Here is a 12,731-nt window from a genome sequence, read left to right as displayed (position 1 = left end):
CCTGGATGTATTCAGTCAGGCTGTTGAACACCTGCTTGGCCACCGTCATGGCTTTGGAGAAGTTCCTCTTCCCCGGCTCATCGATGATTTCCTTCCCTGAGTAGTACCAGTAGAAGTCGCTGATGGACTCCTGAGTCACGCAAAAAAATAAATAAGAAACAAAGACAAGAAGAGGAACATTCAGGGGGAGACCAAAAGGAAGACAGATAATGCTACGCAGACAGAAGTCCCCACCTCAAACCATTTTTTTATCGGTTTTATCTTTTATTCCCCACTCTCACCGTCAGGCCAAGTCAATTGACTTCACGTTACTTGACCTTTGACCTTGCACACACTGCCTCTGCGAGTGAGCGTGGTCACCTGTAGGCGCAGCAGGTAGTCCACGGTGCAGATGATGATGTTGATGGTGGTGGTGCTGCCCGTCTGAGTCCTCAGGTAGTTCTGGAAATCTGAAAAATATATAAAAACATATAAAAAAAACCATTTTGATCTCCACCTTGGCCGTCGGGACCGAATGCCTCCGCCGTGACGGTCGGAGCATATCGCACCGTCACGCTCGCTCTGCCAACCGGGGAATTCAACGGCGATCCGTTGCTACGGGGACGGCGTGCGACAGCGTCCTCGGCCGCTAGACCACAACGCCTCCGCGGCTGAGGCGTTGCCGGCGGACTCACCGTTGTTGTGACCTTCACAGAGAAGCTGCAGGAAGCGGAAGAGGTCGCAGGTGAACTCGTCGTCCGCCATCACTTTCTCATCTGGCCAGAGGGACACAGGACGCACAAGTTCAGGTTTCGGGGACGAGCTTTTGGGTCTTAATGCGAAGCGCCTTGCGACTAATTTGTGACTAAGTTGAGTTAGAATGCAGGGATACAAAACATCTAAATTTAAGAATTAGCGCCGTTAAGGGAAAATATAAGTGTATATAATTGTATTTATCGATTTATATTATTTCCCTTTTCTTTGACCTTTTCCTACCGTGTTGCTTTTGAGTTCGAGCCCAGAAAAAGATCCTATCCATCCTGTGAAATCTAGAGTTCAAAAACATAATAGGATATCAAATGCAGGCAGTGTCTTCCCAAGGAAGTCACTGCCTGCATTAGATATCCCAAAACAACCAATAGGGAATGTGAAGCTTTCAGCTATTTCTCTGTGCAATAGAATGGAACTGATCCTCCAAAAATGTCCATCGCAACCGTCAAACTTCACATTCCTTATAAGCACCTTCTAGTTGAAAATGTTTCTTTTTTTGGGATTGAACTGACATCACATTACATATAGGAGATTAAAATAAAAAAAATAGGAGATTTCAATACACTTGTATTTTCCTTGAACGGACTGAAAAGCATCTATGAAGTGCTCATTTAGTCATGTGAGCTTTACACCGTCAGCATGATTGTCAGTGTTTTTCTCAATGTGTTTGTGTGCGCGTGCGTGTGTGCGTGTGTGCGTGCGTGCGTTTCAGCGTGTTCATGGTGTGTGCGAACACATTATTTGGTAAATGTGTGCAACTGCACCGCAAAAAGTAAAAAAAAACAAAAAACGATAAAAGGGTCAGTGGGGTTTAGTCTCAGCGGCACTTCGGCCTGACGGGCCTCGTTAGTTAGTCAGGTGAGTGGAAACCACAAGGACCTCAGTAGACACTCCACCGGTCTGTCGCCTTGAAAGAGGAGGACAGATAGCGGGGGACAGTGGGGGGTTGGGGGGGGGGGGGGGTCAGGGGGAGGCCTCGGGCTCCGGCTTCCTCCTTCTTCCGAGCACAGAAGCTCTGTCTGTCCCTCCGCACGCAGCTAGAGTTCAAAGCTCCGCCTGGCTTCGACCTCTTCGACCAAGTGCCAAACAGTGACGACATGGAAAATGTTCAGGACGTGGGACAGACAGATGGACCACGGGACGGAGGACGGTTGAACAGGGAGGGAGGTGCAGGACACGGACCGGAGGGGGGGACGGACGGGGGACGGACGGGGGACGATGTGGTGGGGGGGGGGGACAGGAGAAGGCGTGGAGCGGAGATACGAGGACATTGGCCTGGAGAGGCTCAGACAACTTCTGGCATGCGAGACAGATCTGCTGAACTCCGAAAATTTCAGTATTGGTGGTAGGTACCGTGGGTCGGGGGGGGTGAATGGAGGATGGATGTAGGGGGTGAGGACGAAAGATGGATGAGGCACAGGAAGTAGTCAAGTCATGGTTAAAGCACATTTAAAGCAAGCGGGGTGCGAGGGGGAGATCTCAGGGGGCTGGATGGATAGGACACGTCGTACTTGATTAAGTAATATCCAGCGGAGGAAATGCCAAATTGGTAAAACAACCAAGTATGTGTCATTCAAAAGAGGGGTATACTGAAATGGACCCAAGATGGCCGACGTACAGCTATGGTTGCTTTTCCACCAAGGTACAGGAAGTAAATGAGGAAGCATTCAGACCCGGAACCTTGGAGAACTGGAACCATAGCGGTCCCAAAAAGGCGTTCTTGGTCGCTCTCCCGCCGTACCTGGGAACCGCCAAGATCAGGTGGTGACGTGGAAAGGACATTATATAATGACTGTATTTCTGGCTTTCCGTTTTCTTTTATAAAACGAAGTAGCGAGAGGGAAGCGAGTTAAAGGTCACTGTTATCTGTTATCACTGTTATTAGTCATGAGGTTAGGCTGCATCAGGATTAATGCAAATACCTCAAATGCATAAAAAGGGAATAAGAGAGTTTAGCTGGATTTTGGAATGCTTCATGGAGAGGGAGGATCGGATGGATTTGTTTAGCAGGAAAATAAAATAATAGCAAAAGAACTCGAACAGAGACACGTGATTGGTGTGCATGTTACAAAGGACAGCTGAGTGGAATTGTTGAAATATGCCCAGCCTTGGCTTTCTTACATCCACATAACCATGATATAATGATGAAGCGGATTAAGACATACCTTAGGTTGTTCTCTGTGAAATGAAAGACGATCTAAAAGAGAATGTATTTCTGTAAGAGGAGGTGGTTCTACTAAGTGGACACAATGAACACAAGCTGAAGTACTGTAAATAAAAACAATGATAATCTGTATGTACTGTACTTTGGTCTCTTAAAATTTATAAGTAAAGCTATCCAGGAATTCAGAAATTTCAGAAATACGAAAATACGAAATACAGGAATTTCGGAAATACGACCGGATGACAGGGAATGTTGGCAATTGGAAGGTTATTGAACTGAACTCTGAACCCTGAAATTAAAACTCCATTTCAGTGAAATACAATTACAATTATGACCGGGATCTCGACGTGCGAGTGTTGGCGGGACGCAAGTTGAAGTCGATCCGATAAATCGCCTGAGAGGAGTTTGTGAAAGTACGGTGCATAAAAATAACCAAAAAAAGTGAAAACGCTGCCTTTTTTCCAACATGAAATTCAGGGCTTTGCCACGCCAACACCGTGTGACAAAAACTCAATCTTTTAATAACTTTAAATTGTTAAGGTGTCTTGTAGAGACGCTGAGTTTGGAATCGATCCGCCGAGAAGGAGTTTGGGGAAGTAGAAAGTATAAAAATTACCAAAAAGGGACCAAGATGGCACATTTCATTAAATATGGCCGACTTCCTGTTGGGTTTTGGTCATGGCGGCAATATGAATTTTTTTTAAGTCTCGTGATGTGTACCGAATTCGTGGGTTTCGTGGAAAAGAGTGAATAGGTTTGATTTTTTTCTTTTATTCTAGGTGGCGCTAGCGAGCCATTTTGCCACACCCATGCACGGGCTCCATAGAATATCAAATGCCTCACCGGGACTGACGAGTACACAAAGTTTCGTGACTTCCAGTCTTCCAGTATCTTGAAGCTCCCAAAAAGCCGACTCCAAAAGGATGAAGAATCGGAAGAAGAACAATAAACAGAGCAACGGCTCGGACCCTGATTACTATACACAAATGAAACACAGCAAGCTCAAATGGTGCTGTCACAACCCTGTATGTCTACTATAAACAGGGAGATTTCCCTTTAAGAGTCATTATAGACTATTGTTTTTTTCCACGATATTCTCTGAGTATTCACATTAAATGGTATCAAGATGGTGTTTTAATGTCCTATTTCCAGAGAACAACCGTTGGTATGATATTAATATTGAAAAATGGGGAGGAAATGGGGAAGACGACGGTTTTAAGGAATGTTGGAATTTCCGGTATATACTGTGGCATAGCACAGCCAAAAGTGTCCTCCCTGAGGGTGACCGCTCTTACCTTGGGGAAGGGTGAAATCGTGAAAAAAATGAGCTGAACCAAAGAGGGGTTGAGAGAAAGAGGGTGCAGTAGAGCTGTAGAGTAGTGGTTCTCAACTGGTGGGTCCTGATCCAAATTTGGGTCGTGGGTCCACTTTCACGTGGACCGCCGACGATGCTCTGATAGCTGGTATTAGAATGGTTCCAATCTTGAATTTTTTGCTTTTCCTTCGTCATCGTGACTCAATGGACGAGGGATGACCGTGGATGCTGGGGCCAGACCAGTTGGATCCCTGATGCGGCCGCGGTTCACTTCCCGCTTTCTAAGATTCATGGGTCAGAAGTCAGGGCAACTCGAGACGAGCGATCAGGAAGGGAGAAACGAGGTTGCGGCCTCTCCTCCTTCCGATCCGTCGTCGGGACCGAAAGTTCCGGAGTTCACAGTAGATCTGCGGCGAAGCACTCAAGGACCGGAATGCGACCTTCGAACCGCTCCCAAAGCCCGAAAGGGCAAAAACGATGGGTTGCAAAAAGGTGCAAATGAACGTGTGAAAATGTCAAAATGGTGATTTGAAAGCCTGGCTCGAATGGTTCCTTGAGTGCAAGGTCTAATGCGTGTTAAGCACAGAGCAAGGAAATAACTAGTCAGGTGAAGAGATGTTATGGTGAAAGAGAGAGACAGGGAGAGAGAGAGCGAGAGAGAGGGGACAGGGGCGAGAGAGACAGAGAGAGAGAGAGAGATCTAGAGAGAGGGGACAGGGGCGAGAGAGACAGAGAGAGAGAGCGAGAGAGAGAGGACAGGGGCGAGAGAGACAGAGAGAGAGAGAGAGCGAGAGAGAGAGGACAGGGGCGAGAGAGAGAGAGCAAGAGAGAGTGGACAGGGGCGAGAGAGACTGAGAGAGAGAGCGAGAGAGAGGAGACAGGGGCGAGAGAGACAGAGAGAGAGAGAGAGCGAGAGAGGAGACAGGGGCGAGAGAGACAGAGAGAGAGAGCGAGAGAGAGAGGACAGGGGCGAGAGAGACAAAGAGAGAGAGCGAGAGAGCGGGGACAGGGGCGAGAGAGACAGAGAGAGAGCGAAAGAGAGAGGACAGGGGCGAGAGAGAGAGAGAGAGAGAGAGAGAGAGAGAGGACAGGGGCGAGAGAGACAGAGAGAGAGAGTGAGAGAGAGAGGACAGGGGCGAGAGAGACAGAGAGAGAGAGCGAGAGAGAGAGGACAGGGGCGAGAGAGACAGAGCAAGAGAGGGGACAGGGGTGAGAGAAACAGAGAGAGAGGGAGCGAGAGGGGACAGGGGCGAGAGAGACAGAGAGAGAGCGAGAGATAGGACGGGGGCGAGAGAGAGAGCAAGAGAGAGTGGACAGGGGCGAGAGAGACAGAGCGAGAGAGCGAGAGAGAGGAGACAGGGGTGAGAGAGACAGAGAGAGAGAGAGCGAGAGAGAGGGGACAGGGGCGAGAGAGACAGAGAGAGAGCGAGAGAGAGAGGACAGGGGGGAGAGAGAGAGCAAGAGAGAGTGGACAGGGGCGAGAGAGACAGAGAGAGAGTGCGAGAGAGAGAGGACAGGGGCGAGAGAGACAGAGAGAGAGAGCGAGAGAGAGAGGACAGGGGCGAGAGAGACAGAGCAAGAGAGGGGACAGGGGCGAGAGAGACAGAGAGAGAGAGAGAGAGAGGGGACAGGGGCGAGAGAGACAGAGAGAGAGAGAGAGAGAGGGGATGGGGGAGAGAGACAGAGAGAGAGAGAGCGAGAGAGAGGGGACAGGGGCGAGAGAGACAGAGAGAGAGAGAGCGAGAGAGAGGGGACAGGGGCGAGAGAGAGAGAGAGAGCGAGAGAGAGAGGACAGGGGCGAGAGAGACAGAGCAAGAGAGGGGACAGGGGCGAGAGAGACAGAGAGAGAGAGAGCGAGAGAGAGGGGACGGGGGCGAGAGAGAGAGAGAGAGCGAGAGAGAGGGGACAGGGGCGAGAGAGACAGAGAGAGAGCGAGAGAGAGAGACAGGGAAAAATATATATATATGGAAGCCAGGTATTTATTTACCACGCTCTAGCTTCAAGCCTGAGAACCCAGAGGGGGGCATAGTGAGCGTGGTGTTGGAGGAGGGGTGGGGTGGGGTAGGGTGGGGTGGGAGAGAGAGAGAGAGAGACACAGTGAGTCCAGTATTGAATGTGTCAGGGCGGACGGGGGGGTCCATGGACCACTTTCAAACAAAGAGACACTTATCAATATTTGTACTTCTGTGATTTTTCTCTGTACCATCGACTGCAGCGGAACAATGGACATAACATCTGTTACCCGTTGATTTTTAAAGAGACGGTTTGAAGCCTTTCATAAGTGTGGATTTTGGTACCGACTGACGATGACATAATAAATATTTGATTATGTGATTATCTCATCTTATCTTAAACACCATTAACTTCAATTTAATTTGTATTACTATCATCTACATTGAAAGTGAAGAGATGATCATTTTGAAAATCACAACCAACAAACCCATGAGAGGAAGAAGCCAACTCAGATATTGAGAACCGAAATCAACTTTCTGATTCTAGACGCTTCTTTTTTCCATGGACTTCCGTTCGGCCGGAGGCTTTCCCCCAAAGCACCGTCTGGTGAGCGTCATCTGAACTGCGCTGTCGTAAACCTCCGCCCTTGGCCTCAAATCCCGCCCGACACAGCTGCCGCTCGGTTTGCGTTTGCGATCTCGCCCTGCGGCTCTCGTCGAAAGAAGACGAACCAAAACGTGGAACGTGGCGCGTGGAGCCGGACCGACCCTGGTGCTCCAGCACGCAGCGGGATGGCGTCGCCACGGGGAAACGCGGCTCCAAGGGAGCGCTCCCCGGGACGCCGCCGCATCCGTGCGTAAAGTGCACGGTAGCGGAAGAACGGCCCCGATTTCTCAAAGGAGAAGGTGAGGGTGTTTGTGGAAGACACAGATCCCATTCCAATCACATTCGTCACCTCACAGGCACGTGGCGCACGTTTGTTCGGAGGCATTCATGAACAAACACGCTGATCATGAAAATACATAACAGCAAACAAGAGTTATTTTCGGGGTGGAGCTAAATGAAAAGAAAAACACAAGTCGCAACCGATGCAGCATAAAACAAAACATTTGGGCGGGTGTTACAAACTAAAGGACGAGGACATTGTCACAGTATTTATACATCCAAGGTTACTTCGTAAGATGTAGTGAAGTATACAGTATAATCATGGTGTGTGTGTGTGTGTGTGTGTGCGCCTGTGTCTACTTACTTGTGCCCTCCTCCGAAACCATCCCAAGCCCCTCGGCCTTATTCTGTCTCTCAAAAGCATTCAGGTCCAAAACACTGGCAACACCAAAAAGAGGATGATTCATGTAACATAACAAAATGCATCCAGCATAATATCACACACATATTAAAAGAAAGGTCATATCAGAGGCACAGTGAGGTTGAAGATGCGTCGGGATCTGCGAAGCGCGTGAACCCACCTGCAGGTCTGCATCAGAGCCTGAACGCTGAGGAAGAATCCCACGTCCTTTTTGTCCTTCAGGTAGTCCAGCATTTTCTGCAGGGAAGCGGGAAGAGGTGAGGATCCACCGTTCCACCGTGCTGACAGACGCCTGGTGTGAACTCCATTTAAAGTGTTGAGTGGAGTTGAGAAGCGCTTGGGGTCATTGCGGTAATACATATGTTTTATTTTATGCAGAGATGCTGAGAGGCGAGGTGGTTTGGGGGATGAACATCGATAGACGCGCAATTAAATACTAAATGCTAAATGGTAAGATGTCTAAAAAAAAGCCAACGTCCTTCGACGTGATTAAATAACAACGAGGTATAGCTTGCGTTTGGGAATATCAATCTAATGAACAGTGAACAATGTGGAAATGTGACAATAACTGAAAGATCTTTGTGACAATATCTGAGGAAAGAATACTTTTCCTTCAATTATTGAGTGTATTTGCCGGTGAGTGTATTTATTTTATTTTTTTTAAACAGATACCTGCTGGACATCACAGTTGCCTCCGTTGAGAATGGAGATTCCCAGTTTGAGTGTTGAAGAAACCATGACCCCTGGTTCACCTGCACAGAGGACAAGAGGAAGTTTATATTGTTATTGTCCAACCTGTACAGGGAGCGTGTGTGTGTGTGAGAGTGTGTGCGTGTTGGTGTGTGTGCATGTGTGTGTGTGTGTGTGTGTGCGTGTGTGTGTGTGTGCGTGGTTACCTTTGCAGGCGCTGATCATCTGCAGCACCATCTCGGCAGCGCCGCGGTTGTGCAGGCGGGACTGCTGGTAAAGCAGCCGCTGTTTCTCCATCTCCTTTTCCTGCAGACGAGAGACACGCAGAGGGGGCGCTGTAACCCCGCCCGACAGGCCTGCACCGCCCGCACCCCCCCGCACGTACGCACGCACGCACGCACGCACGCACACTCCAACAGCACACTGGCGTGCAAGTCTGAGTAGGCATACACAGACGAGTAAATACATGTAAATACTGCACACATATACAAACACACGTACACACCATGTGTACAGACACACACATATATTCTGCTCATCCGAGACGAATACAGTGTGTATTAGTGGTTGGAGATCATCATTCCAGCTTTGGACTTTTGGCTCCTCCCAGCAGCACGCACAGCACACTGGGTGTCGTACGATGCTAGTCTGGGTGAGACCGACAGCATGCGCTCCTCCCATTTCCAACAGTATGATTGGCTGCCACTCCATACACGCTGCACATCTACGCTGAAGCTGTCTACTCTCAGAATAATCATAAGATAACAAGAAAAAATTCTATCTGAGAAGATGTATAAATGCCATAAATCTACATTCTATCACATTAAAGTGGTAATCCAGGGATTGTTTTGTTGATAAATCCCGTATTTAATATTACTATCATATTAATTAAGCTGGTATTTTTTAAGAAAAATCCATTCAATGTATTTGTGTTATGCATGTGCTCCACTATTCATGTGTTCTCATTTCCATTGACTGGTGCCTGGTCCCTGGCAAAAACCGGGCGCGTGTGGGAAGTGAAAGGCAGCCGGGGTCAATTTGACAAAGCGGCGTAGCCAGTTGCGCTCAGTAAACTGGCGATACGGATGAAAATTCAAAAGAAGGGCACCCTCGGGTGGAGAAATTTTGCCCCCCGCCTCAAGCGACCAGGACATTTTCAAAAATCAAACTCAAACTTTGGAGAAAGGAAAGCGATGTCACAGTTTCACATGGAACTGGGCTTACAGCTTCATCCACAGAGGACGTAATGGGATTCCCACTTTAACGCATATGATATCACATGAATCACGATATTATATCATGTTATATATAATGCACTACACTACTCTGTGCTATGCTGCCGCCTATGAAATTGCGCACATAACTGCCTCGTACAACCATCCTGTTGAGAAAAAGGAATTATACATGAATCCTGAGTGCAGCCTCCAAACACCTCCACCCCCCTCCCTCGTAGGCCTGTCCTGAAGTATTCAAAGAGAAAGGGAGACCTTTCTCCCGCTGGGAGTCCTGAATGACTGTGTGTTGAAATAGGAATGTTCATCAGTGAGTATGGGTGCGTGCGTGCGTGTGTGTTTGGACTGGAAGCGCTGTGGGCCTGGCTGACTACTGTGCAAGCTTTTGGTGTTGGGGAGTACGTAGAAGGGGAGACCGGGTTAATGGAGTCCACCTCAAGATAAAGACAACGAGAAACTAGGACACGCCTGGCGTTGGATTAGAGAGCACACACAGCAAATTTCTGGGGGGTTTTAAAATCCGGATTTACCGTAGACTTAGACTAGGGCTTAGATTCCTGGAGTTCATTTTCAGACCTGCACCCCAGCTTGAGGTGGTCTATTCGATGGTCACACACACACACACACACAAATTGAGTTTGTTGTGACTCCGGGGAGGTTTTATTCCAAAGACCAGAATTTGCGGTGCAGGTGAGTCCAAAAGGGTTTGCTGACGGGGGGGGGGGGGGTGAGTGCAACCATGGTCACAAAATGGAGGGTCGCCGCGGGCCTTTGAGAAGTGGACTGAAGAGAGGTTACAGACAGAGAGGAATAGCAGAGAACAGCTGGTTCTAAAGTTAAGCATCCCAGAAACTTGAGTCAGTCTGCAAGTGTTACACTCGCTGACACTTGCTGACACCACGTTTCCAGGAAGAGCACTATTAAAGGGTTGGAGGGCAGCATTACGCTTCCAAAAACACAACTACCGCAAAATATCACGTGAACACGGCACAATGTTCAATGTTCAATGGATAAAAATAGCCCCTCGGCAATCATCGTTCACCCATTAACATTTACTACCTGTGCAAACGGAATCAAAGTGATCCGAAAAATGCCAATGCCTGTAATGCGACCTTCCAATGCTGGCTCAAAGCAGCGTGTTTCTCAAACCTCAGCATCACAGTATCCAAGCCTGACTTTTGGGGATCTCTTCTGGGAGATCATTTCCAGCGTCGCCCGCCGTGCAGTAAGCCGCTCGGGACGTGGAAATCAGGGCGGATATGTGTGATTCCGCAGCCGAGGGCGTCTGGAGCGGACCCAGCTGCGCGTTCTGTGTGTAAAGCAAGTTTTGTTTTGCCGTCTTCAGCCGCACCGTCTCGCCACACTCGGGACGTCATGCAGTTTAGGAAGGGGCGCATAACTCGAAACCCACAGGAGTAACAGTGATCAAAGGAAAGGTTCTGTTTTGGGGTTTTTTTTGTTTTTTTTTTGAGTAGAACCATTTTTTAACACTCACCCCTCCTGTAGTGTGCAGGTAGGTTTCATTTCCACAGCAGTCCAGCCTTTCCTCCGCTGGACACACATCTCCATGCTCTCATCGGGATTTCAATGCAGGTGATGGGGGACACATGCACAATCTGCACGCAGTGCAAACACTATTGACGTGAATTATTACGTCAAAATCCAAGATTTCTTATTTCTTTAGCGAACGTTCAGGTTTCTGTCTTTCTGTGAGGCGTACTGGTGTCACACCTAAATGTCACATGTTACAATGGTATCAACACTGTGCAACAGCAATGAAAATAGCGCCGACAAATAGAATTTAGTAGTAAAACCGAACGTCCTCTTTTTAAATAACTCACTTAAAATAAAATGTAATTTGCAAAGACGTCAGAGTGCTGTGGCCTCATGTTGCTTTGCCTGAAATGTGGAGTGCGTTTTTGCACTGAACAGGTTGTGGATGACGTGCATTGAAATCCTGATGGGGGGGGGGGGGGGGATGGCCATGCGTGTCCGGCGTGGAAAAAAGGCCACACAGCTGCAGGAATGCAACCTTCCTACGTACTACAGGAGTGGTGAGTAGAAAAAAGCGGTACCAGTCCAAAAATGAAAACCGTTCCTTTAAAATACAGTTACAGGGCAGAGTCCAACAAAGGAATGCACAAGTCAGTCCACCATCGCAGAGGAAGTTATAGACGAGTGGAGCGAGGGAACAGTGAAAGCCTGTAAGAGAGGGAGTCCGGTGTGGCGGCGATGCGGGGGGAGGGGGGTGGTGTGTGAGGCTGTGGTGTCTGGGTGTGGTTACTCTGCGTGGGGAGCTGCTTCTCCGCTGACTCCCCTGTTCCCCTTCCCCTGGTCCCCCCATACCATCTCTGTCTGTCGCACCTCAAAGGACGGCTCCTCCCCCTCCTCCTCTCCCCCTTCGTCCTCCTCACCAATGTGACAGCTCTGCAAGAGGGGGGCAAAGGGTCAAGGGTCAAGGGTCAAGGTCAGAGGCATTTTGTTGAGGTTATGGGACACAGAGAACAGTCTCACCTTTGCCATAATATCAGCGTACGACATGTACAGCTGGTCAACGTCCAGTTTACTGTAACGACACAACAGGACACAATTAACATGTCTGAGGAGCTGTGTTTAGGTTATGAGCTGGAGCATTGTCCTGAGGTGGGAATAATAATTGCCCTTGAGCAAGGCAGTTAAAAATCTGAAAATCAAAGATTTAAATATGATGCACCCGAAAAAGACATTCCGCCCCAACAACGTTACTGGGATTTATATTTATAATATAATATAATATAATATAATATAATATTATATGTAATGTATAATATATATAATATATATGTATAGTATATATAATATATATTATACATTATACATATAATATAATATAATATAATTATGTAATGTATAATATATATAATATATATTATACATTATACATTATACATTATACATTATACATTATAATATAATATAATATAATATAATATAATATAATATAATATAATATAATATAATATAATATAATATTACATTATGTTATATTACATAATAGTATGTTTTATTATGTTATGTTATGTTATGTTATATATATATATATATATATATAAAAGTTTATTATTATATTTAATATATTACAAGGCCTCTTTACGTCTTTTCTGTGAGAGCAGTGCGGCTAAAATGAAGAATCAGCTGATGAAGGGGGTCAGGCTTTCTCTCTGTCTCTTCCTCCTCTTCCTCTTCTTCCTCCATGGCTTTCTAATGATGGTGAGAGACGGTGCAAGTTAGGTAAACACCGAAGGGAATACGTACTGGAGGGCATCAACCCTGCTGACAGAC

At 47.4% G+C, this 12,731-nt stretch overlaps 1 protein-coding gene across 1 annotated transcript in view; it reads right to left on the bottom strand.

Annotated features, from left to right (window-relative positions):
* The window catches only part of ryr1b (ryanodine receptor 1b (skeletal)), a 90,774-nt gene that overhangs the window by 12,215 nt on the left and 65,828 nt on the right, over positions 1–12,731 (bottom strand). The window contains exons 76-86 of the mRNA XM_080006723.1: positions 12,544–12,650; positions 11,925–11,976; positions 11,775–11,837; positions 8,385–8,484; positions 8,161–8,240; positions 7,649–7,725; positions 7,432–7,505; positions 6,217–6,234; positions 675–755; positions 361–449; positions 2–130 (exon numbers count right to left, since the gene is read on the bottom strand). Coding sequence (XP_079862849.1) covers positions 2–130; positions 361–449; positions 675–755; positions 6,217–6,234; positions 7,432–7,505; positions 7,649–7,725; positions 8,161–8,240; positions 8,385–8,484; positions 11,775–11,837; positions 11,925–11,976; positions 12,544–12,650 — 870 coding nt within the window. The remainder of the gene's footprint in view (position 1; positions 131–360; positions 450–674; positions 756–6,216; positions 6,235–7,431; positions 7,506–7,648; positions 7,726–8,160; positions 8,241–8,384; positions 8,485–11,774; positions 11,838–11,924; positions 11,977–12,543; positions 12,651–12,731) is intronic.

Source organism: Zeus faber, assembly GCF_960531495.2.
Source record: "Zeus faber genome assembly, chromosome: 9".
In the NCBI taxonomy this organism is placed as follows: Eukaryota; Metazoa; Chordata; class Actinopteri; order Zeiformes; family Zeidae; genus Zeus; species Zeus faber.
Note: the sequence above shows the minus strand (reverse complement) of the source record. Positions and strands in the feature narration are given on the sequence as shown.